The sequence below is a fragment of the Cheilinus undulatus genome, linkage group 16 (genome assembly GCF_018320785.1).
Source record: "Cheilinus undulatus linkage group 16, ASM1832078v1, whole genome shotgun sequence".
NCBI classification, from domain to species: domain Eukaryota; kingdom Metazoa; phylum Chordata; class Actinopteri; order Labriformes; family Labridae; genus Cheilinus; species Cheilinus undulatus.
In genome coordinates, this window is record NC_054880.1 from 14520249 (window position 1) to 14544697 (window position 24449).

Below are 24449 nucleotides of genomic sequence, written 5' to 3' on the forward strand. Positions count from 1 at the left end.
GCTGAGGCCCCCATTCTGTATTTAATAAATGCTGATGCAGCACTAAAGACAAAAAAGATGCCATGCAGTCAAAAATCAACATAAATTTTAACTGTTTCAATGACAAAACCCAAATGAAATAAGTCTACACGTTATTCTTACCTAAAAACCTTTGAATAAACTTCTCAACTCCATATGTGTAGATCTAACTTTGACAACCTCAGCGCATCCTCCCCTGAGATCTTGGTCCTGCCCTGGGGGTCCCAGGTTGGGAACCAAAGACCAAGAAAACAGACCAGACTGTAATATTCCCTACTACCATTATCCAACGTGATGAGGTAAGTTAAGCCTGTTTCTGTTTGTTTTATGAGGATAAGAAATCAGTCAAGCTCACAAGAAAACTGTAAATTTTTTTGTCACGGACAAATAGAACAAATTGTACTATTCAACCTTAATAAGACATTATTTAATGCCAGCCTTATGCCAAGCCAGTAAAGTGTTTTAATTCTTTCAGACTATTTTTAATGAGAGATCACTGAAATTAGATAACAATGAAACTGGTGTCCATATGTTTTAAGTCAGCTTTTTGCTTTTCTTACAGGTTGGTGAGAATCAAATATGTTCATTTCCATCATTTTTTTTTGGTCTATGGTCAATTTAATGTTAATGATTCACATTTTCAAGACTCAACAGATCCTCTCCCTCCTGAACCTCCCTACTGAGGGGATCTCTGCAGACTCGGATCTTGCAAAAAAATGTAGTTCTAGTGTTTTTTTGTTTGATTTTTGCTCCCTTTAAATGGAAGAATACTGTTCTAAATATAAACATGAAATATTTAGTGCAAATAGCACTTTTCAAACGACTAAAGACCACAAAATCAGATTATGAAAGGAAAGCAAAACAAGTAAAAGAAAACAACCCATTGAAACAAAGACTGTTTTTGGCCACCACAGCTTTGACAAAGGCTGTTTGTTTGTGAGCAGTCTTATAAGGAATTAACTGAAATATCTGAATCTACATGAACTCTCGCAAAATCAGACGCAGAGAGATCCTCAGTCTGTGCCAAATCTTTCTTTAATCTCTGATTAAAATATTTTCAGAACCTGAGGGTTTTCATGACCGTTTTTAATAATAATCTTGTTGTTTCACTTAACCATCACAAGATGGCGCACTGAGCCTTGATTGCTTCCACTATGCACTGAAGTTCTTGGTAAGTGATAAACTTTAGTGCGTAAATGATCGGAATCCAAAACTTTAGAGTGGCTTCCATACCTCTTAATTTTCTGTTCTCTCTTTAATTTAAGACAAAGACTTTGTTGTATCATTTTGTACATAAATGGGAGTTTAAGTAGAAGAGGAAGGAATAGAGGAGCCATAGATTGGTCCTGTTTTCAGTTGGAAATACATGGATCTCAGAACAACCATAAGCTGTAAAGGCTTCTGTGACATATCCCAGTTCAATGTTTTGATGTTTAAAAATGTGTTTTTGTAATATGGAATATGTTCGTACTGATTTGTAAAAATGTTCAGTGTTCATTTAAAGTGATAATATCTTATTTCTTTGCTTAGTTTCAACCACGAGACAACCGTTTATCCCCCCCTGCTCCATCAGTGCGTGCACCAGCCTTGAAAACTTTCCAGCCACCCCATCCGCGACTCCTGTCACCTCCCGCCCTCTTTTTTTCTTCTCACCCCCCACCCCCTTCACATTACCCATCCATACAAACTCCTGCATCGTCTCTCAAACTAACGCACTCCTCTCTGTACCTTCAACCCCTCTCCTCTCCATCCAGCGCGCCACATTAACCCCCTCAGCTGCAGCCTGACACTGAAAGTGGGAGCCTCTATCAGCAGCGCCACCATGCTCTGGAAATCACGGACCAAGACTGAAGGTTTGCAGGTAAAAATTACAAAAAAAAAAACACCTTAACGTTATTTTTCTATATTTAAGTAGCGCTTTCAGATTACTTTTATGGCTCTTTATGCGTAAAAAGTTGCACATTGAGTGCATGTTGGGTTCTCTTTAGGAGAAACTAGATCAAGAAAAAGTAGCACTTTAATTTTTACGCATGATGTTGAAAAATGTTTGGAGAAACACATGATATCTGAAGTTATAAAAACAAACTCTTCGTTTTTACGTACCATAACATCTTTGCGTAAAAAGTGGCCCGTGCGTAAAATATCGAAATTTCATGTTTGGGTGTGACATTTAAAAGTAGGTTCTTATGTAAAAAATGCCAAGAAATAATAACTCAAAGTCCAAGTCTGTGCGTAAAATCCAAGGGAAAATCTGTGCCATTTTCCAAGTAAAACAGCAATAAATGTCAAAGTACGTATAGAGGCAGAGTTAACTGTCTGTAATTGAATGAATATATCTCTTTAAGAGAAGTGGACCCTGTCGACCCCTCCCCTCCTCATTCTGCCGGGCGCGCGCAAAACCTATAAGTAGTGCGCTCATGGAGAGACTCGAGGACTCCTTGTGTGTTGTGCGCGCGTGTGTGTATCTGGCAGCAGCTTTTCATCTGTGCGTAAAGATCTCCGTGAATCAGAGAGATAAAGAGGAGAGTAAATAACACGTTTGAGTTTCATGGAGCGGTAAAACAGCCTGGATTACATCTTTGGTGACATCTGTCAGTCGTTGGAGACCTGCGCGTGCTGCTTAGTTTTTAAATTTGGGGGAATCCAGAGAGGTCCAGATGTTAATCCACACCTATTCGGCTATGGTGAGTTAGACAAAGACTTGTTTTGTCCGTTTTTGGATAGCTGATGTTTGCTTGCTTTAATGTAAATTTATCTGAAAGAGGAGATTTTTTTTTTTGGCCGAGTGTCAGGGGATGACACTGGAAACACCATGCGTAAAATGTGCAATTATCTCTTAAACACAGCTCATTTAGAGTTTAAAGCGGCTTAAGATTCAAGCAGTTTGTGCCATTTTAAAACAAACTGTCAGCTTACAGAATAAAAATCACGAACGGGCTTTATTGGTCTGGTAATTGAATGCATTTCTTACGCTTGTTTGACGCTCTCCTGTAGAATCCTGAGTGTCCATGTATCTGAATGAGCCGTTTTGACACTGGGTTGAAAGCTATGTCGCGGTGCATCTGTCCGCGGAGACGCTCTTTGTCTGTGTAGTGTCAAAGCGCGTGAGACCGGCTGACAGTGAAGTGTCCACTCGTCGCACAAAGTGTGACATGCCGAGACAGAATAAGGAGGAGATGTTGTGCGTTTTAAAGCACTAATTTAAAACTTTGTTAGAGGGAAATGACAACACACATGCGGCACAGAGAGGTCATATATGCTGGTTGAGGATGTGCGCGTCTGGCCTCTGTGACTGGCACATAATGGACATTGTTCCACCACAACAACATTGATCCTCCTGACCCAGCTTTTGCAAAAATCCAATTGAACCAGGATGTGTGTGACCTGAAATGTAGGCTAGTGGACTACATGGGATCTCTTTTACAAGAGGGGTTAAACTCGTAAAGTCCAAATCGAATTTCTTCGCCTTTTCAGCCTCAGTGAAGCTTTTCTTCTCCAAATTTAAGTTGCGGGTTTGTTGACACCTTGACAAATTATTTAAAGATGCACTCCCCTTGTCTTCCTCCAGCAGCAGCGTGTAGTCGTTGCTGCTGTGTTGTGTTATACCTGTCCCTCCGCTTTGTGCAGCTCTTTGGTGGCCGTGACCTTTCTGACACTGTTCAGCAGCTGTGCCAAGGGCGTCTTCTGCCAGTGCGCATCACTTCAAGCCAAGCTGCTATTTCTAAACATTTCATAAAAATGGAAATAGACTTAGTTTTAGGTTTTGGTTGTTTTTGGCACATCCAAAGTATTATAGTTCACTTAATCGCGCGCTTTTATGACTTTTGTCACCTTTTAAATACAACTCTTGCGATTTTATGCTTAATTTTTCAAAATTAATTCAAATCCAGAGGGTGAAAACTTTTGGAGTCAAGCTGAAGCAGAATTGCTGTTTTGTATTTTGTGGACAAATATGTGATATAAAGTAAACCTTTTCCCCTTCAGGACCGCGCAGACGGACTAAGCGGCTCTTCGCCGAGTGGGCGCCTCTCCCAGCTCTCCTCCCTGAACCAGGCCGCCTACTCCTCCGCTCCCCCGCTCTGCCACACTCCGGCTTCTGACTTCCAGCCTCCATACTTCCCTCCCCCTTACCCCCAGTCTTCCCTGCCATACTCCCAGAGCCAGGACTCAGCTTATTCCCACCTGTCAGACCCCTACCCCTCCATCAACTCCATCCATCAGCATCAGCAGGCGGCATGGCACTCGCAGAGGTCGCGCTCCGAAGAGGGGGGGCTCCTGTCTCAGTCGCACCGGGCTCTGAGCCTCGACCCCCGGCGGGAGTACCCAGCTGTCCCTCGGCTGCTGCACGGTCTCGGGGAAGGTGCGGCCGCGCTCGGGGACGGTCCTCTCGGGATGCACCTGGGACATCACGGCCTGGAGGATCTGCAGGTGACTACTCATGTTTCTTGATGTCAGATTTCGTTGTTTTTTTTGCTCTGCGCACTGGAAAGACAGCGTGCGTAAAAGTCATCTGGTGTGTAAAAACCTGAACAAAATCCCCTCTTGGCCTCCTGTGTTCTCGTATTATTCAAGTTCCCTTTTTAAAAAAGCAACATTAATCAATGAAATAAGTAGAAAATTATTCTACAAGGATGTTTGCAACAAGGCCTGGGGGCAATTTGTCATTCGTTTCCTTCTTTCCTTAAAGAAATGAAGAGGTGTTCCACATTGAATTTAATAATCACTTTTGATTAAAAATACTGCATTTATAAGTCATTTTTATTTGAAATTGGGCTTTTAAAACTTTTATTATGATGGTAGAAATGTCTATACCTGTCACCCATTTTATCCAGGTTTCCCCATAAACACACGTTTGCTTTTGGCGTCTTTAAAATAAAGCTATCGTCCGTTGTAATCTGCAGGCTTTGATATTAAGGCCTTCATGAACAGTACGTAATAATTCTAAGAAATATATATTTGTATTTCTGAAATGAAAATTTCTGCATTAATGTATAAATTCTTCTTTTTTCACTCTTAAGATTCGTTTAGAAATAAGACTGAAAATATAAAAACAAGAACTATTTCCTGTTTGGTCTTGTTTGAACTGTTACAACGTTATTTTCGACACAATGCCGTTTTAAGATTTCTTTTTAACCTCTATATGTTTGGAGGGAAATGAATGTTAATGTAGTCGTATTCAGGCCAAAGGGTGTTTTATGATTTTTTTAATGCTATACAAATGTATTAAACATCGTTCTTCTTTTTAAGATGCAGTTTCCATTTTAAAATGTCGCCATTTGTCCTTCCTCTTCCTCTGCTGGCAGCCCTGCTGTGTTTTCTCGCTAACAAAGTGTTTGTACTCGCCTTCTGCAGTTTTTTTAGTTTTATTATTGTGAGGAGAAGAATAGTTTGTGGGCTTTATTGAGCAGTCAGCTCCCTGCAGCAGGTGCAGCTGCAGACGCTGTTTGTTGCCTCCTGCAGTTTGAAAAAAAAAAAGAAAAAAAAAAAGAAACACCGAGACCAATTGATGTTTACGGTCATTAATAGAAAAGAAACGTTTGAGAGGCGCGCGAGGCGAGGAGTCAGCGCGAGGCATGTTTGTGCTAAACGCTCCCACATGACGACGACCTTTATGTGATTAATGGATTATATCCTCCGCGTTTGAAGCCTCGTTTAAACTCAGCACAAAGACACATCCGAGGATCATTCTGCTGCTTTATAATAGTTCTGGTTTATCCGCAGAGAATGAAAAGATCAAATAAAACGTTAAAAGCGCCCGTTTATTATTTTAATTTGAGGGCTACGGTGGCCGTTTTTAATTTTTTTTAATCCAATTCGCTTTTTCAAATACTCCTAAATTCGCCTGCTGTGACTAAAACGCTAAGTTTTTTCTTGTAAAGCCGGTGGGATACATTTATTTCTTTGCAAAACATCGAAATTAACACCCAGTGGATAATTTCGACAATTTTAAACGAACCTGTGTTAATTTAATTTAAGCTAGTTGTACTTTTAGCAGAGATGCTAATTTATTGCAGTGTTATTGTTGATTAAAATAGTTAGGAACAAACAAAAAAAATCTTGCTACAGAATGTTTATACACACTAAGGTTAATTTTGTCGACTAAAACTATGACTAAAAATGTTACATTTTTTTCCCATAAGTAAGGGGAGACGACGACTAGCTAAAATAGGTCTTTGGTCATAAACGTCTGACTTAAAGTAGGTTTAATTTTCATCAAACGAGACTAAAAGGCAATTTAGTTTCACTGGACATTCAAAATCCATAGTATTTCTCCATTGTGACCAAATCTGCCAAAAAACATCATATCTAAAGCTAATTGATAACTAAAATCACTTTGTTTAGACTAAAACTGGACCGTCTTTTAGTTTTTGTTGACTAAGACTAGACTTTAAACTATAAGGTGTAGAAATGACTAAAATGTGACAAAAAACAAAAACTTTTTACCCTGAAGACTAAGGCTACAATTAGAAATAGCTGGCAAAATTGACACTGATACACAGAATTAAGTATGTTGATTCTACTTAAAACAACAAAGTCTCAAATTATTTTGTACAACAATAATTAAGTGAATGAGTGGGATCCTTTAGTTTCTGAATTCAAAGAAATGTGAAGATAAATCCTTAAAAAAGAAGCATGTCTTATTAGTTTTGTAAAAAAAAAAAAAAGAAAAAAAAAGAGAAATAAACAGTCTAATAGGCTTTATTTAACATTCTTTAATTTATAGTCTGGTTTCCTTTTTGCACAATGCCATTAAATAGACTAAAAGCAAGATCTTATTCTTTGCCTTACACCGGGAGTGTTTTTTATGTGCTCAGGGAAGAGCTAACGCAAGACCTTCCATCTTGCTTTGGCCTGAGAGCGAAAAATCAGTGTGTGTATATATTAGTGTGTATATATGTGTGTATATACACCTTAGTGTGTGTTTGAGGCCGGTGGATAAATGATAGTGACTGTCTGTCTGTCTGACACAGGGAATGGAGGAAGGATCAGCCTTGGGCATCCTCGACCACTCTGTCATTAAAAAAGGTAAGAGGTGGGAGAGCTGTGTGTGTGTACAGGTGTGTGCATGAGAGAGAGAGAGAGAGTGTTGGTGTGCATTTGTGTCTAAGTGTGCACCTATATAATTGTGCTATACATGCTGAAGGGGGTTTTGTGTTTAGGGGCCCTCCAACACCAGTCTCTCTCTCTCTCTCTCTCTCTCTCTCTCTCTCTCTCTCTCTCTCTCTCTCTCTCTCTCTCTCTCACACACACACACACACTATAAATAATTCTGTTTTGCTATTTCATTTGAAGTCAAGAAGTCCTCTAATACTCAGCTGCAGACTTCACCCCAAAGGCACACATTCTTAATGAACTGTTCATGGTCATATGAGAGTGTGTGTGGGGGGTGGGTGGGGGGGGGATTAGAGCGAAGAAGAGGAGAGAGAAGTGGGGCAGAGAAGAAAAGGGAGGGGAACGTGATAAAAGAGGAGTTGTGGGGAAATTTTGCAGAGTACGATCACTCTAATATTACCGACTCGGAGTCTGCGGGAGACACAGGGGCACGATTAGGAAATTCAAGTTGGATTTGTTGGTGTTGGAGTGAGATACTGATGTGAAAAGACATCACAAGGGGTAGAAAAAAAACTTGATGGGCAGTCTGTTTGGGTGTGTGTAGCTACAAGGACATAATAGCAGATGTTTGAAGACAAGATGAAATTGACTCATATTATGTCCTTAAAATGACAAAAAATGACCAGCAATTCTGCTGACAAGAGTACTGCTTGAACATATGGGTGCTTTAGAGAATTGCCTTTCATGATCGGGGGCTTTTTTCCCCCAAAGAAATCACAGAGGAGTGATCTAAAAGAATAAAAAGTGAATGGGGTACTGCAGGGAGAATATCAACGTGACATACGGGAGGCTTTGTGTCTCCTTTTGAAAGTTGATCTGCATATTTTCTTTAAAAATGCTTGAAGAAATAAGCAAAAATTGTTTTTCCCCCCTTTCTGTTACATAGACTATTTTAGACTCTTTTTAGAAGTGCCGGAGCACCCCTAAATTTAATCTACGCACTCCCAAAATGGCTAGAACCAGAGCTGATTGGACTAAATTTTTTGCAAATATCTTGCTTTTACCTTTAGTCCCTTATTTTTAATTGCTTGCATAATAGTATCAGAAAAACTCAGACGTGAATTATGCAAAATGTACGTTATCTGGTTAAATATTTTATTTAAGGCCCTTTAACTCAGTAGACATGTGTAATTGATTATTGTTTAAGGTAACGTAACTTACAGTGGAGAAAGTAGTGATAGAACACTAAATATACAATTTGACAAGTCCTGCATTCAAAATGTTGATATAATGGGGTTTAAATGTGGCTCTTCAATACTTGTGGCAAGGTGGTTAGAAAATAAGTGTTGTTTTTCATAAAATAATAGTTTAGCAAGAGGATTGCGCACTTGCAAGGAGCTCTGCATGCAAGAATTTGATGAGGAGCTAAGCACCCCTAAAGGCCTGAATGGAACACTCCAAATTATTTCTTAAGCTTAACATAAATCCTAATTTTGAATGCATTTTCCCCCTTTATTCCACATATTTCATTGATCTGCACTCCTAAATTCAGCCAGAACCTCCACGCAAGTGCTGGGTAATGCTGGATAGTGCATGCCATGTTATGCTTATTTTGTCCATAGGTTTTGTCATGCGGTGAATGTTTCAGTGTTTGCTTTTTCTATTTAATATTTACCATAACATTTTTTTTTGTTTTTTTTACCCATTTATATTCTTTATAACTTGCTTTCAATGTGTTAAAAGTGTTAAAGTTTAATCAGTGCGTGTGATTTAGATGTTTTAAATTAATGTTTAATTATTACCAACACCAAAAAAATAATTGTGATTATGTTTTTTTGCCATAATCATGCAGCCTTTATCAGTGCAACATAATTACCTTGGTTGTTGGGAAACCGTATTGACATTTTATGCCGTTTTCTTGCCAAATAACTAATTTATTAAACAACAAAATTCAGTGATTAAAATCCTTCTCTGTCTTGTCTGGATGTGCAGTATTTCCCTAAATCTGATACCCAAAGAAGACAAGGATGCTTGTCCCGTTATTTCCTTGCTCGGTTCAGTGATGCTGCTGCAGACCAGCAGTCATTGGATGAAGTGACAGCGATTCCACTTGTTTGCCAAACGCTCTGAATTGATCCATTACCGCAGCGAGACTCTCCCCTGCGAGCTCTTACAGCAGATAGCAGAGCAAACCTAAAGGCCTCATGAATACGAAAACCCAACAGGGAGAACAGAACGAAGCAGAACATGGGGGGGGGGAGAGAGACAAGGACAGGGGGAGATAAAGAGAGAGAGGAACGAGAGAGAGTCGAGGAAGAAGATAAGAGAAGGAGAGAAGGAGGGGCAGAGAGACGACAAAGAGGAGAGAGAGACTCTGCTTGCTCTGTGGCCTCGGTGGCTGCCTCATCACGCTTGCTTGTGAATGAGGGGATTTTGAGAGATTTTTTCACTTCAGGGGATCTGTGCGGCACAGCAGGGCGTCCTGAAAGAAGCCACTGATCACCCATAGAGACAGGTGGGAGCCGGGATCACAGTGTACAGATATACAGGCTTTAATTTAAAATATAGATGGAGAAAAAAAGAGAAAAAAGAAACACATTTTCATGAAATTAAACACATGTTGCATCATTATGTACACATGCAACACTTATTCACCATAAAACAAGCTATTAGACTGAGTAGGTCTAGTTCTTCCTTAAAAGCAATGAAATAATTATTTTTTAGGAGGGATCTTTGTTGCATGTAGTTCCCATTCTCAATTCCTTTTTACCCATGAAAGACTGGCAGATTTTTCTTGAACAGTCTTGGTGTCCGATTCTAATCCAGCACCAGTTATTAAGGAGGTTTATGACACTTTGCTCTGTGATGGTTGCAGCTAAAAAATGGCATGAAAAAATACAGAAAAGCAAATTTTTTTGAAAACATAGTTTCAGCATTAACTCCACTGAACACACAAACGTTTTTATCTGCAACAAGTGTTTCATCTAACCCGAACTGTTTGTGACCCGTTTCTACAGAAAGTCTTTTTTTTTTTTTAACCAAAAAAATGTCGCCCACTGCTTTAGTTTAGGATTAAGATCTTAAGCATAGGTGCAGGTGTAGTTTCAATAATTTGAAGGCCCCAGGCAGAGGCCAATATGAGGCCCTTCCTCATTTAGCTAAAGGCAGTTATCCTGAGTAAACAAAATGTTTTAAGCATTTTTTTTCTGGTAACAAAAAACTTTAGCACATATCAAAACAATGGTAGCTCATAAGCTCTTAGAAGAGCATTATGACTTAATCTCACCACAGCATATTTTAACAAGTCTGTAGACCAGGTGTGACATCTAAAAATAAGAAATATATGTGATCACTGTTGGTGTAATTTACACTTTTGTGCTACAAATTGTTAGAAAGAATATTTTAATTTATTTCCATAACACTGTTTCAGTGCGTGATGCGCAATGAGTTTAGAGCTGTTGCTAATTTCCAGTTTTTGTCCCTTGTTGGGCTTTTGAGTAAGCGCAGTGTATCAAAAATGTACAACATTCAGTAGCATAAACCAGCAGTTCCCAAAGTTGTGATCATGAGACACTCAGGGGGATGCTCTCCAGAAAATATAAAAATTTCAAATGATTTAAAGTGGTATTTTTATCTATTATTGTAAAAAATCTTAAAATTAGTTCAATTTGAAATAAAACATAGTTAATAAGTGAGATTTGTGCTTAAATATAAATACTGTGTGCAAAAACTCCTGGCACTCTTATTTTGGGGGTCCCCAGCTGAAAAGTTTGGAATCCCCTGGCATAGACCAGCACAATGTTTTAGAGTATAAATATACTGTAGACACATGTAGCACAATACAACAATATACACATAAATTCTATAAACCAGTACGAACTGGAGCTTTAAACAACCTATAGATGAGTATAGCTCTGACTCTCTTTTAGCCATCACTTAATCTTTATTGTAAAGGATTTCAAATCTGTTAATTTTATTTTTGTAAATCCAGAGTTGAAAGCTTTTCATAAAGAAAGCTGACTTTCCAAATGTAGATCTATGATGCTTTGTATTACAGTTTCCAGTTGAATTTTTCTCTTGTTACTCTCCTATCACCATTCTGAGCATATCTGGACAGGGTTTGAAGGGCAAGATTACTTATACTTTTGAAAACAAATCTGACAAAAAGAAATGCATAAATCACAAGCCTATTTATTGAATGCCATTTGACCAAGCAGTAATCCACCAATTCATTGTTTCAATGTAATGACTATATTTTCTTGATGTGAAGACTATGGGGCTCTTTGAGGGGGTTGGACCTTGCTGTTTGGACTCCCCAGGGATTTCTTTTGGATAACCAGAATCTATTTGGATGCTTTAGATTCCCCTTTGGCCCTTTGTTAGTGATTTTAGACATATACCTCACACCTATAATGACTTTATCTTGAGGCCCCAGGCAGTTGCCTACCTTTGCCGAAGGTAAAACCACCTGCACAAGAGTGTCTGTAAATATTGGCATTTCAGTTGAGAAACCATTACTGAGAAACTATATAGATGACTCTGGAGCTGAAATTAAAGGCTGTTTTAAAGAGCAACAGGGTGGATTTTTTGTCCCCGCTCTATACCTTAATGCCTCTAAAACAGACTGAGATGATTCCTTCCAGTCGTCTCAGTTTGGCTAAAATAATTACAGGATGATCTAAGGATGATCTAAAGATCCCAAAGCTGGTGTTATTTATATGCATTACCATTTAAAGAGAAGACACAACAGGAAGAAAGTCCCAACATAAATCATGACTAAATATTAGACCACTGGCAGACTTTACCATACGGGGAAGGTACGCATTTCCCCAGAACCCTGAACTACTAAGAGCCATAACTAAATGTTCCCTTTCTCCTGCACCTGCCTATATTTTAGCCTTTTAAAATATGAAGGTGTTAACACACTTGTAAAGGCACTAAATATGAAATAACTATGGTCATGTTAAGGTAGCATTAGATATTTAGTTAATTAAATTTGAATATTTGTGTGAACTGTGAAATCTTTTGAAACTTTTTCATTGGAAAAATGCCAAAAACAAATCATTTGGTGTCACTGTTATTTAACTAGATATTATATGATAAATATTACACAAATATATTAACAAATAAATATTTTTGGGCCACTTTGTGAGAGATTTTGGGTGCTACACATGACCAAAAGTAGGGAAAAACAATCAAAATAGAACAAAATTTTTTTCTTTAAGTATTTTATCATTTGTTGTATTAACTTAGAGACTTAGTATTACACAGCTATGCTGTCATTTGGTTACCAAATGTCCATTTAGAGTCTCCAAATGGACATTTCTTGTACAAAACAGTCATTTTTGGTTGGTTTTACATTGAGTTACAAGTAGGAATTTCTTTGATGAATATTAATTTAAAAGGGGGTATGACAATGGCTGTAGAGGGCCTCACGTTTGTGTTCACCTAGGGCCTCAAAATCACCACATCCGCCACTGGTTACAACAATACATACTTTTTTTTTCAATTATAGTTTTGATCAGAAAATATTTTGATAATAGATTAAGGTCAACTTCAAAGAAAAATTGACCTTCTCTAAAATGTGATATTTTTCCCCATTTCTTTACCTCATTGTGACAGCAAGCTGCATATCTTAGGGTTGTAATAAAAGATTACATTTGAGCCATCAGCTGATAAAATTTTACCTATGGACCATAGAGACCAAACAAAGATCAGTTTACCAAGATAGAAATCAGCATCGAAACTGATAAAAAAAAAGATCCTAACTAGCATCCCAACTCACTACTTTAAGATTTATTCTAAAGGGAAAATAAGACCCAAGCTGTCATTGCTTCAACAGCAAAGGTGGACAATCACCAAGTCTGAGAGAAAAAAACCCTTTAAAGGCCTCATTCCTCCCAAATTTCAAACTTTTAATTGTGCTCAGCTGATTATCTTTGAGCCTCCTCTCCCTTAAACAATCCAACTGATCGGAGTCTGAAGAGTTCACCACCGTGCAGAAAAGTGACTGTGAACCAAGCTCGTCGAGGTGTGAACCGAGGCTATTTAAGAATGCGCAGCTAAAATGTAACCACCTGCAGTTTAAACAACAGGATCAACAAGCTGCACTCCTGAATTAGAGCTGTCGATGCGGGGGAGAGAACATTACACTGAATAGATTAATCAGGAGGAGGAGTAGTGCTGTCACACGTTCATTCACACAACAACACTGTCACTGCACAAAACATATGTTTGGAGTCATGAGTTTTATTTACGCTTCATCTTTTTTTCACTTGCATATTGATTTCGTTGATTTTTTTGTTGCAAGTTTTCCACCCTGACTACATTCATTAAAGACTAAAAAGGAAAAAGTTCGTAAAGTTTGATTGTTAACGGCTTTTTCTTCTTTTCCCTCTATTTTCACGTCAGTTCCCATTCCTTCCAAGCTGAACGGCTCGTCCCTGTCCGCCCTGTCCATTGGTAAGGAGGGCATCGGGATGGGAAGCGTGTCAAACCCAGCCGAGGTCTTCTGTTCGGTCCCGGGTCGCCTCTCGCTGCTCAGCTCCACCTCCAAGTACAAAGTGACAGTCGGTGAGGTGCAGCGACGCCTCTCCCCACCTGAGTGCCTCAACGCTTCTCTGCTGGGTGGAGTCCTCCGCAGGTGAGAGGAGCATGCTATGTAGTTATATCCCGTATTCACACATGCATTCCTAGAAAATTTCAGGACAGCCTGACCTTGACATTTCCTGCACTGCTTTTTCAAACATATCAGGAACAAGACGGAGAGGGAACCTTGATCTCACCTTGAGTTATACACACATTTTACTAGAGGGCTAGCTGGAAAAAGCTTAGGAAAAAAATAAGGAAACTTTCAGGAGTTTTGTGCATGTGTCACATGAACTTCTGAGTTGTTTGCAAATTGAGACATTTTTATTTATTTAACCTTTATTTAGCCAGGTAAGTCCTACTGAGATCAAAGATCTCTTTTTCAGACATTATGTCTGAGGTCAGAGTAAAACATCCACCATCTTTCAGTTGTCAGTTTATTCACTAATATGACACAAATTGACACTTTTCTTGAGAGGATTATGTCCATTTAAGTTAGGGAATAAATTGCGTTGTTTTCTCTGATTTAATTTCAAATTTAATTTAACTAAGAAAAACCTGTTAAGATGAAAAAGTTCTTTTTCAAGAGAATCATGGCCAAGACAGGCTGCAGCAAACCGACACCAGATAGGTTCTGTCAGACACAGTCATTACAGGCCAATCAGAGCCACAAAACATATGACTTCAACTTTGTTGTCCCCTAAGTTAAATTTGCTTTGCAGGCAGGCAAAAAACATGAAACATGAGAAACACAATCAAACTCAGACACAAGACTGAAATTCAAAATACATTAAAGGACAACTGAAGGCAAAACCATCATTAAAAGACATCTCCAGACATCTGTAGTGGAAATTAAGTGCTTTATGTTTGTTCAGTTTTAAAATTTAGTTGTGTAAATGGCTTGAGGGATGAGAGTTTATCCTCCTGTGATGGGGAGTAAACTACATAACATGAGCTCAGCAGGCAATTGTTGTCTTTGTTCTCTGTCAGGAGTTAGTTGGTAAATCAAACTCATCCCAAAGCCAGCCAGGAGAAGAGTAAACTCATCTTCTCCACCAAGAAAAGCTTTCAGTGTGGTTCTTTGCTCTTGTCCAGTTCTGATAAAACTGCCGCCATAGCTACATCTGAACTAATCTCTTCACAGATAGCCATTGTTTACTAGCTTGCAGTCCAATTACTCCATACCCATAGTACTGTCTTATTCTTTTTAAATGTTACTGATTGGTTCAGTCATTCTCTGACAGCTTGAAACTTTAAATGATGGACCCACCTGATGACAGACATGGAATCTGGCCTATCAGCTTTGCAAGGTTAAGGCAGCAGCACAGTTAACAAAGTTAATGACAAACAATGAGCAGCACAGAGCAGTAAATAATGATTATGCGTTACAAAGTCATGAAAAATATAATCAAACTTACAAATGTTAGCAAAAATTACTACAGCCTTACATGTTTTATATCTCTCTCTATCTTTTACCTTTCCTATTAAAAACAACATAACGTAGACTTTCTATTAGGACAAAGATAGGACAGTGGATAGAGCTGGAATTATAGTTTAAAAAAACAGTTCATATGTCTTCTAGTTCAACAGATTTTACAGACCTTAGAGTAAATAAAGATTTAGAGTTTAATACATGTTTAATACATATGAAACCTCATTCTGAAAGTTATATGTAAGTGGCAACTATTTTGTTTTTTTTTCCAAACAGCCTGAACATAACCTGGCACGCCAGATGGATGTGTTTCACACATCCATCTGGTAAACCACTCATAGACAGCCATTGGGAAAGGGCAGAGAGTTTGAAAACCTTGGAGGGTGATAGGATGAATGTTCTGTCTGTTACATCTTTACGGGCCAATCAGAGCAACGAAACATGTGATGTAGCCGCTACCATGCCGTGCCCCTACCGAAGGCGGAAGTTAGATATCTTTGGATATATTTCAGAGCAAAGAGTCTAAAGATTAGATTTGTACACTTTAAGCTGTAGTGTATGGAGTTAAATGGAGAATAATTATCTTAGGGTTTGTGGGAAATGCAGTCTTGAGAGAACAACAGTCAGATTACACTGCAGGAGCAAGAGAACAGCTGCAAAAGCTTTGTGAGTTAATTTTTTTTTTTTTGTTTAAAGTAGTTTTGATGAATGTAACAATAGTACGATGACACAATAATGTTTTTTATTTGAGCATAGAATTTGTTGACAAGAATTATGATCTGATTTTTAGATATGTGACACTCCAAACCACATGACAGCAGCTTTTGGTGTACACATCCTTTGCTATGAACTATGGCCTCTATTTCCCGAAGCATTTGAGAACAAAGCTCTTTAACTTTACTATAAGGCCTCGGCTGACGACCCAAAATGGGTCATGGGACTAAATCACAAGAGGAGCAATGTGTTTTAATGAACCACAGCCCCGGGGCAAAAGAACAACTTCATGATTTGGTCTGTGGGCTAAAATACTTTAAAAGGACGTCATTAGAGGATGAGAAGTGTAGAAAATATTACAAACCTTCGTCAGCAGAGACAAACAGCTGCTCCACTGATAATAATACATCACTGTCCATCATTTTGAAGGACTTTACTTGAGTTTTCCCATTGCTGCTCTACATTTCAGAGTGGAAATTGAGTTCTGTGCAACTGTTTGGGATCTTGAGTTACTTACAGTCCAGTAAGTTAAGATTTGACAAATGATTAGCTTGAAGAAAGTATTTTAGTAGCTAAAAAACATCAAATGATATATGCATTAGCTAAAACAAGAATTGTTTCAACTATAATACCAAATATCAAATCTCAGTGGTAATAATGCTTGATTCATTTTGTAAGGTTTCTGGAGTATAAATTCTTTACTTTTATTTACCACTTTTAATTATTCCTGTGTTGAAAATAAGTCTGTTATATTGCATTTTTCTCATGTTGTGCAGGCCCGACTTAAAGTCCAGACTAGTTTAATGATGATTGTAAGATTCATATGCAAATTGCTCATATTCAACCCTTTAGAAACTTGCTGTTTTATTTGGAATAACTTCCTGTTGTGTAAAAATCATTAACAGGAAGAAAAGCTATCGCAATGGCATTTTTTCCGTATTGTTCAGCCTTTTTCTGAACACGTTGTTTTGTTTTCCCATGATAAGAAGTCATTTCGGTTGTTTGCTCAAGATCTTATTTCTGATGTCATTTCAGTCCAACTACTCATGTTTGTTATGGTTAAACATTTATTGCAGCGGCAATAAAGTAGCTTGCATCTAGTGTTTGTGTTTTAACCTCATCACTCCTTGCTGATTTACTGACACGTTGAACTTGCTGAAATGGTATCTTTCACCCTCATGGATGAAGCTCAGCACAGCTCGAGCTGTCTGCCTGAGCTAACTCACATGTCTCACTCCATTTTAAGATATATCTTCTTATTACCAGTGATTGCTGTTTAATTTCTTCAGATTTTGAAAGAAAAACTGAAATAAATTCATTATGGAAACCCCACTTTGTTATCCTGAGATGGTAGCCTAAAAAGCTGAGATGTTAAGAAAGTAGAAGTTATCATCAAATATTAGGAAAACTTAACAGAACAGAAACTCAAAAATAGAGTAAAATGAACTATACAGAGGGATGTCCTCCAGCAGGTTTTTTGACACTACTTATCACAAAAGAAGTCTCAGAATATGTCCTCTACCAAAGCTACCGACCAATTAAAATTTTCAATTGTGATTAATCTCTAAATTTCGATCATCATCGTGATTAATCTCCTTGAATTCCTACTTAGAAACAGACCTACTTTTGTTTATGGATTGAAAACAAAAGTGGCAACAAAGGGAAATGTTTGATATTAGTGTTGCATGATTTGGTAGTAATGTGCAATTGCAAACTTTTATTTATTCATTTTATGTAACCTGTATTTAACCAGGTAGTCCCTTGAGATTAAAGATCTCTCTTTTGAAGGGGACCAGGCCAAGACATCACACCAGTTACAACAAGAGGAACATCAAAATACAAACAACACGAGAAACAATTTGTTTTAACTGAACATTTAGTAAGTGTCCATTTGACATAGTTTCAAAATGATCCAGAGAGACTAGATTTTTCAGGCGTAGGGTGCTCTGGAAGTTATTCCAGGCTGAGGAAGAAAAATAAGCTGAATTAATTAACCAAGCTCAGAACAAACCTTTGGAACCTGGTTGTGGGTTGTGTTTATGGAGTGTCTTTAACTAAGAGCAAGTGACTTCCTCTTCGGATACAGACCTGCTTTTATTTTGAAAGAAGTAAGGAACTTTGGGTAGATTATGAGATTAATTTAACCACAGAAAAAAGGAACTTGTTATGGATTGAGAAATGAAAATAAGGGGATGGTTAAAAAAAAGACTTTTGGCTTGTCCACTGATTGTCTATGAGTTTTTAAACTGAAATGAGACATTAAGGAGCAGTGCTAGATTTATTTACATCACTGTGGCAGATTATGGACCTTAATCTCATTGTGATTAATGCATTGATGCCCTAATTTAGAAGATCTATATAAATTCCTGTGAAGATATCCTTAAGTTTAGATGTATAAGAACAAAGACAGGGTCCAGTGAAGGCAAAAGAAAGTCAAGCAACAACAGCAGGAAACACCAAAAAATATAAGATGCTATCAGTGTTGACAGGGAGCAGACTGAAGGAAGATTTGAGCTTCACATTCACTTACATTAACACACAAACACAAACACGCACACACCGTGACAAATCTCATAAAGACAAACAGACACAGAGCTAAGACACACACACAGAAGGAGCATCTCCTAAAAACTGCTCTCTCCATCTCTGTGTCCCCCTCAGGGCGAAGTCAAAGAATGGTGGCCGCTGTCTGAGAGAGCGTCTGGAGAAGATTGGCCTCAACCTGCCCGCCGGGCGCCGCAAGGCCGCCAACGTCACTCTGCTAACATCTCTGGTGGAGGGTAGGAGGAGCACGCTCACACAAACATACAAACAGTGACCTGCATATACGCTGACAGAAAGAGACACATATTCACATAGAAATATCCCTGCATGAGCACACATGAATAAACCGTGAGATCATGGGTGGATGCATTCGTGCTGGGCAACACACTATCACAGGGGGGCCGTCTGTAAAGCCGGTGTGCGTCTGTCACACAAAGCCAAAGAGCAGTGAACTGTTTGAGTGGTGAAAGTGAGAAAAACGGCTGCAGAGTTTGACCCAAGCTGATCCCCAGCACTCGCAGAGGTCAAATAAGTGCCATTAAAAGGGTTTTTACAGCTCATTATTTGATTTAAATCTAAACTGAAGCCTAACCAATGCAGCATGCTGTTCATTATTGCACTATGAGAGTTTGTCTTTGTTTCAGTGGATGCGTTCTCACTCCTCTCCTCCTCCTTCTCCTCCTCCTGCAGGTGAGGCTGTCCATCTGGCGCGGGACTTTGGTTACGTGTGTGAGACAGAGTTTCCAGCCAGAGCTACAGCTGAGTATCTGTGCAGGCAGAGCGAGCCCGACCAGCTCCCAACACGGCGCAGCATGCTGCTCGCCACAAAGTGAGTGTTTCCTCCCCACATCTGCAGTTTAACATACTGCCTGTTTTTATTTGTCAAAATCAATTTTGAAGTCAATTCTGACAGAAAAAGCTACAAACTATCTGTAAATTGTAAAACACATAAAATATAAAAGTCATGATGACAATAAATCATGACAGTTGGAAAATGTTTGTTAAAATAGCTCTTTCTGCATCAAGATTGAATTTGGATCACAAAGAGCCACTAATACCTTTGAGATGCTCGCGCTTACGCTCGTAACACCCTAAATTACATCATTCAGACTGGAGGATTTGAGTTTTTACGGCTCTAAAGTGTAGCCTCTGGCTCTGAAGAGTTAAGTCAAGTCTTTAAAAATCCAAGATACATCCCTTATACTACTTCAATGGGCTTAAAGACTACAAATTATTACATGAGAGAACCTGAGCCTTGCACTGAGCCAAAAATGTGGAAGCTCTAGCAATATCATGCTATTAAGGTGCATGATGGGAAGTGTAGAATCCGATAATCTTGGAGCTTTTACCAAACCTAGTAATCAGGATATTTTGTCTTACGTTGCTTTAGTTGTGACCGTATTTTGGACCCCCTCTGCTGCATCATTTAACTTAAAATGTGTATTGATAAACTGTCAGAAAACTTTTTAAAGAGATTTTCAAGACAAATAGTGTTTGATACAAACAGGCAAGATCAATGCCTGATCCTGATAGAAATAATGATGGTTAAAAATATGTTTTGGCTGTTGTAATGTAAAGTAAACATAAAAAACAATGAAGCTTTCCAGGGACCCCAGGCCCGCTACTCAAAATGTTTGAATTGTGGACTCTATTAAATAAAAATGGCACTCCATACAGTGTATCTACTAAATAGTAAACCAGTTTTTTGATTACATGGATACATTTCATATAATGAGGGAGAAAAGCGGTTAAAAGTGTCCTTCTTTGTTTGTGTGCTTAAATCCCAGTGTTAATATTTTCATGGACCAAAACTATGACTGAAACTGTTAGTGGACTACGTTTATCCAGGAGGAAGACTGGGCTAAAATTAGCTAAAAACGGATCTTGAAGAAAAAAAACTGAAAAAAGTAAGTTTAGGTTTCATCACAAAGACTGAAACAGGACTAAAATGATAGTGCTGGACTGTTGGACATTCAGAATCCATGATATTTCTCCTCTGTGTGTATAAGGTATGTTAGTGTTTTAATCAGTGTATTTAAAAGTTATTAAAGTATTGATAGTGCATTAATTTTAGTGTTTTACATTGATATTAATTTTACAATTTTGCTCATTAAATTAGTTCAAAGAAAATAAAGGCCTTGACTAAACAAATACTGAAATGTAAGGACTTTCTTATTGGCTGAAATTGGACTCTAATGTATTTGAGTTGTTGCCGACTAGACAAAAATTTTCAAAAGAAAAAATGACAGAAATGAAAAAACCTTTTTTAATTTAACCTTGAGTGCAGTTTTAGTGAAGACAACCAAAAGGAAAGAGTTAATATAGCATAGATCAAGGTGAGAACAATCAGAAAAGTGTTTAAAAACATTGATGTTACTCCAATTAGGAAAATATGTCCTTTTTAAGATTATTGTACTCAACAATCAACTAAACTGCTCTCAGCTGAAGAAGTGCCCTGTGAAAATATGTCCTACAATGCAGGGTTTCCTTTCAGTGTACTTTTGGAATTAGTAAAACCTGATTTGCCTCTTCTTATAGGGTGTAAAAGTTTTCTTTCAGTTCCTTAAAGATGTTTTTTTCCATGTAAAGGTGCACTGGTTTTGGGAAGGGTGGATTAAAAATGTTGGTACCACTTTATTTTCATGAGCCCTAATTACCTGGTTATTTTATAGTAAAATAGGTGGAAATCATGTAGTAATTTCCTCATGAATAAGGTTATAATTACTTAGTAATAAGGTTGCATTTTACTAAGTAATGAGTCAGAAATATGGTAATACAAATGGAGTATTTACCATCAATAATGTATTAATTTTTAAGTTATTCCTCATAGTTCTCCCTAACCCTAAAAATTACTTTAGGATTATACAGGTAAGACTAGCTTTTATTTACTGGGCTAAAATAAAGAAATAACCAGGGAATTAGCAAGCAACATGTATAGAAATTAACACCTTATTTCTAAGAAATGACTTAGTAAAATACAATCTAACTACCAGAGAATTACCATAATATAATGAGGGTTAGGGTTAGGGTAAAATGCCACCTTACTATCAGTGAATTGCAACAATATTATGGGGGTTAGATGGTTAGGTTTAGGGTCGGGTTAAATACTACCTAACTACCAGAGAATTGCCACAATATTGCAAGGAATTACTTGATAATTAATACATTTTTAGTTGTTAAATACTTCCTTAATATTACCATATTTCTGAGTTGTCACTGTTAAAATGCCAGTTTAATACTAGGTAATTACCACCATATTCTCAAGAAATTACCAGTAATTTACACTTAGTACTTTAAAATTACCAAGTAATTAGGGCCCACTAAGGTAAAGTTGTACAAAGTGTTTAACAGAAGCTGTAAGAGATGCTGGTAGTTTCTATTTGGTCCGAGTGCCCTGTTGTCCCTGAAGAGGGTGGCCTGGGCTCAAATCTGGCCTGTGGTTCCTTTCCCAAATGCCCCTCTCAACTCTTTCTCTGTCCTCAGTTTCTGACTCTATCCACCATCCAGTTTCTCCAGTAAAGGCATAAAAAGCTAAAAAGTAAAATTTTCAAAAATAATAGCAGTAAAAACAAGTTTAAGGATTATCTTTTATGCTTTTTAAAACAACTAAATATACATTTTCTCTAAAATCTTTTGGGGTTTTTTTTTCCTCTCAGGGAGATCTGCAAAGAGTTTGTGGACCTCATGTCCCAGGACCGCTCTCCGCTGGGCGGCAGTCGGCCCACCCCGTGTCTGGAGCCTGGTGTCCAGAGCAGCCTCACCCACTTCAGCCTGCTCACCCATGGCTTCGGCACCCCCGCCATCTGCGCGGCGCTCTCTGCCTTCCAGAGCTACTTGATGGAGGCGATCAAAATGCTGGACAAGGGCGAGGGCGGGGGGAAGAGCCACCACGAGAAGGAGATGAAGCACCGCAAATAGACGGAGGATGAACTGCTGTGTCAGTGAACGAGAGGCAGAAAAGAAGAGGAAAGAGGGGAAGAGACTGACTGGTACCACCCTCTCTTTTTCTTTTCTTTTGCCCTCAGGATGAAAACTTTTACCTCCCAGAAACCCTTGCGGCCCCTCTGGTGGAGGAGGCGGGGTTTATGATGATATCTGTACTGTAATGTGTGTCCACCTCACTCGACATGACGCATGGACCTCTCTTCTCAGTAGCTGGTTTGTGTCATGATGGCATCTACAAAACATTTCTTCAGGATGAGTTCCTACATATGGCTGTATAGTTTTGTTTCCCCTGACTTTGACCTTTATTTTTAAAATTTTGGTAAACATGTCACCTTTATCAGTGTTTTAGAAATCCCTGCTTCCACCAGTCACGCTCTCTTTTACACAGTTTTTGGACTGAACTCATCTGGAAATCGTCATAAGCCATATCTGAGACAACAAACCTGCTCTTTGCTCCTTTGGAACTTTGGGAGATTTTTAACTCCACCTGATTGGACGAGCACAGCATCCATTTGTAGTTCTTCTTACCTGGTGGTCATGGGAAATAGAGTTCTCCGTGAGTGAGAAGTGGAGGAGTTAAAGGCAGCTACGGAAGATTTTTTTTTCTTTAATTTTTGAAGTGCTGCGTGTTGGTAACTTAAGAAAATAAATCATTTTGTACTTTCTGTGTATGTTTATTATTAATGTTATTATTGTTGTTATTATTATTGTATTACGGCATAAATGTAATATATTATTAAACAAATAAGAACCATTTGGTTGAGTTTCATGAGTGTGTTTTTATGTTTTGATCTTGGTATAAAGGACCTTGATTTTATTTAAAAAGCTCAGAGTTGTTCTGACTGTAAATGTTTTCCCTTTTCTTTTGTAGCAGTATTACATTTTTTATGTTTCCCAGGAGGGAAATTTGACTGTGACTTTAACAGGAATGTCACATTCTTGGCTGCAATGAACATTTTATTAATTGATCTGTTAAGATTTTAATGATTATTTAATGAAATCACTGATTTTTGACATGCCAGAAACTTTTGAAAAATTCAGCCAGAGCATCTTGAAGCCCAAAAACGTTTCTTTAATCTACAGCCAAAAGTGTTAAATTCAGTTAAATTCAGGTCCAAATCAAGTGTCTAAAAATGAAAAGGTTTGAATTTATGTCTGCTGAGCTCATTAAAAACTACTTCCTAAGTGGAGCTGTATAAACTTGGAGGAAGTCTCAGTGGCATTACTGATTAGTTTTTGAAGCCCAGAGATGGTGGTTGCCATATTGGCAATGCCGTCCAGATGTAAACATTCAGTCAAACTAGACGCAAGCTACAAAAAGGAGCTAAGGCCAGCCTTTAGCCTGCTGGCAAACAACTACAACATGCCCACCTGTCAGTCAGATCAGATATGCTTATAATGCTTCGCTATTACTAGCAACATGGAAACTTTTGAAATTTAAAACACCTTTTTACAGTCAATAAAAACAGAAATTAGAATCATATAGATATAACATCAGATAAGCAACAAACAATGACGATTGTCACTACCTGTAGCGGGCACCAGTTTAGCTCAGTTGGTAGAGCAGGTGCCCACAAACAGAGGCTGTAGTCCTCGACACTCTGGTTGCTCGAGTAAGTCCTGATCTCACCACTGTTTGGTGCATGTTTACCCCCCACTCTCTCTCGCCAGATTTCCTGTGTCTTCAGGTGTCCTGTCAGAATAAAGGGAAAAAAAACCAAAATAATCTTAAAAAAGTACAGTAGAGCACAGAGCAATGAAGACATGGAATTCCTTACGACTGGGGTAAGGGTCTGACTGCAGACAGCAGCACTCAGAGGCCCCTCTTGCAGACCACTACTGTTATACACCACCATCATCAGGACAGAGTGACAGATGTAGAAGTAGTTACATGAAGGATGGCTCTGTTAGCTTTAGCCACAAAGTGAAAGCAAACATAGCTACGCTAGCTAAGTAGATAAGGTATTACTATGTAAGCCATTCTAGCAATGGCAGCTTTAGCTTGCACAGCTAATGCAGCTAAAGCTAACTTAGCTACACGGCTATGTAGGTATTTTAGCCTTAGCAATGTTAGCTTTGGCAAGGTAAGCTAACTAGGCTTTGTAAGCTTTAGCTTTTCATAGAAGACAGGCTTCTTTGAGCCTTTTGCTTCAAT

General features: G+C 38.3%; 1 protein-coding gene across 3 annotated transcripts; it reads left to right on the forward strand.

The window, feature by feature from the left end:
• The first annotated feature begins 190 nt into the window (after positions 1 to 190).
• tfap2e (transcription factor AP-2 epsilon) lies at positions 191 to 23033 on the forward strand. Of its 3 annotated transcripts, XM_041809419.1 has the most exons (8): positions 191 to 317; positions 1773 to 1879; positions 4003 to 4446; positions 6990 to 7044; positions 13483 to 13714; positions 18467 to 18585; positions 19040 to 19178; positions 22006 to 23033. In XM_041809419.1, exons 2-8 carry the CDS (start codon positions 1841 to 1843, stop codon positions 22265 to 22267), a joined length of 1290 nt encoding a protein of 429 aa, XP_041665353.1. In that variant the 5' UTR covers positions 191 to 317; positions 1773 to 1840; the 3' UTR covers positions 22268 to 23033. The 3 variants fall into 3 exon arrangements, with proteins under 3 accessions (XP_041665353.1, XP_041665352.1, XP_041665354.1); XM_041809418.1 differs by lacking the exon at positions 191 to 317 and having other exon boundaries at positions 1423 to 1879; XM_041809420.1 differs by lacking the exons at positions 191 to 317; positions 1773 to 1879 and adding an exon at positions 2610 to 2702.
• The last annotated feature ends 1416 nt before the right edge of the window (positions 23034 to 24449 follow it).

What these genes read in the sequence shown, in the direction of transcription:
- tfap2e (XM_041809419.1), top strand. Translation starts at nt 1,841, where the DNA reads ATGCTCTGGAAATCACGGACCAAGACTGAAGGTTTGCAG. An exon ending in CCAAGACTGAAGGTTTGCAG is followed by an intron (nt 1,880 to 4,002) that starts GTAAAAATTACA and finishes TTTCCCCTTCAG; the next exon opens with GACCGCGCAGACGGACTAAG. An exon ending in CTGGGTGGAGTCCTCCGCAG is followed by an intron (nt 13,715 to 18,466) that starts GTGAGAGGAGCA and finishes TGTCCCCCTCAG; the next exon opens with GGCGAAGTCAAAGAATGGTG.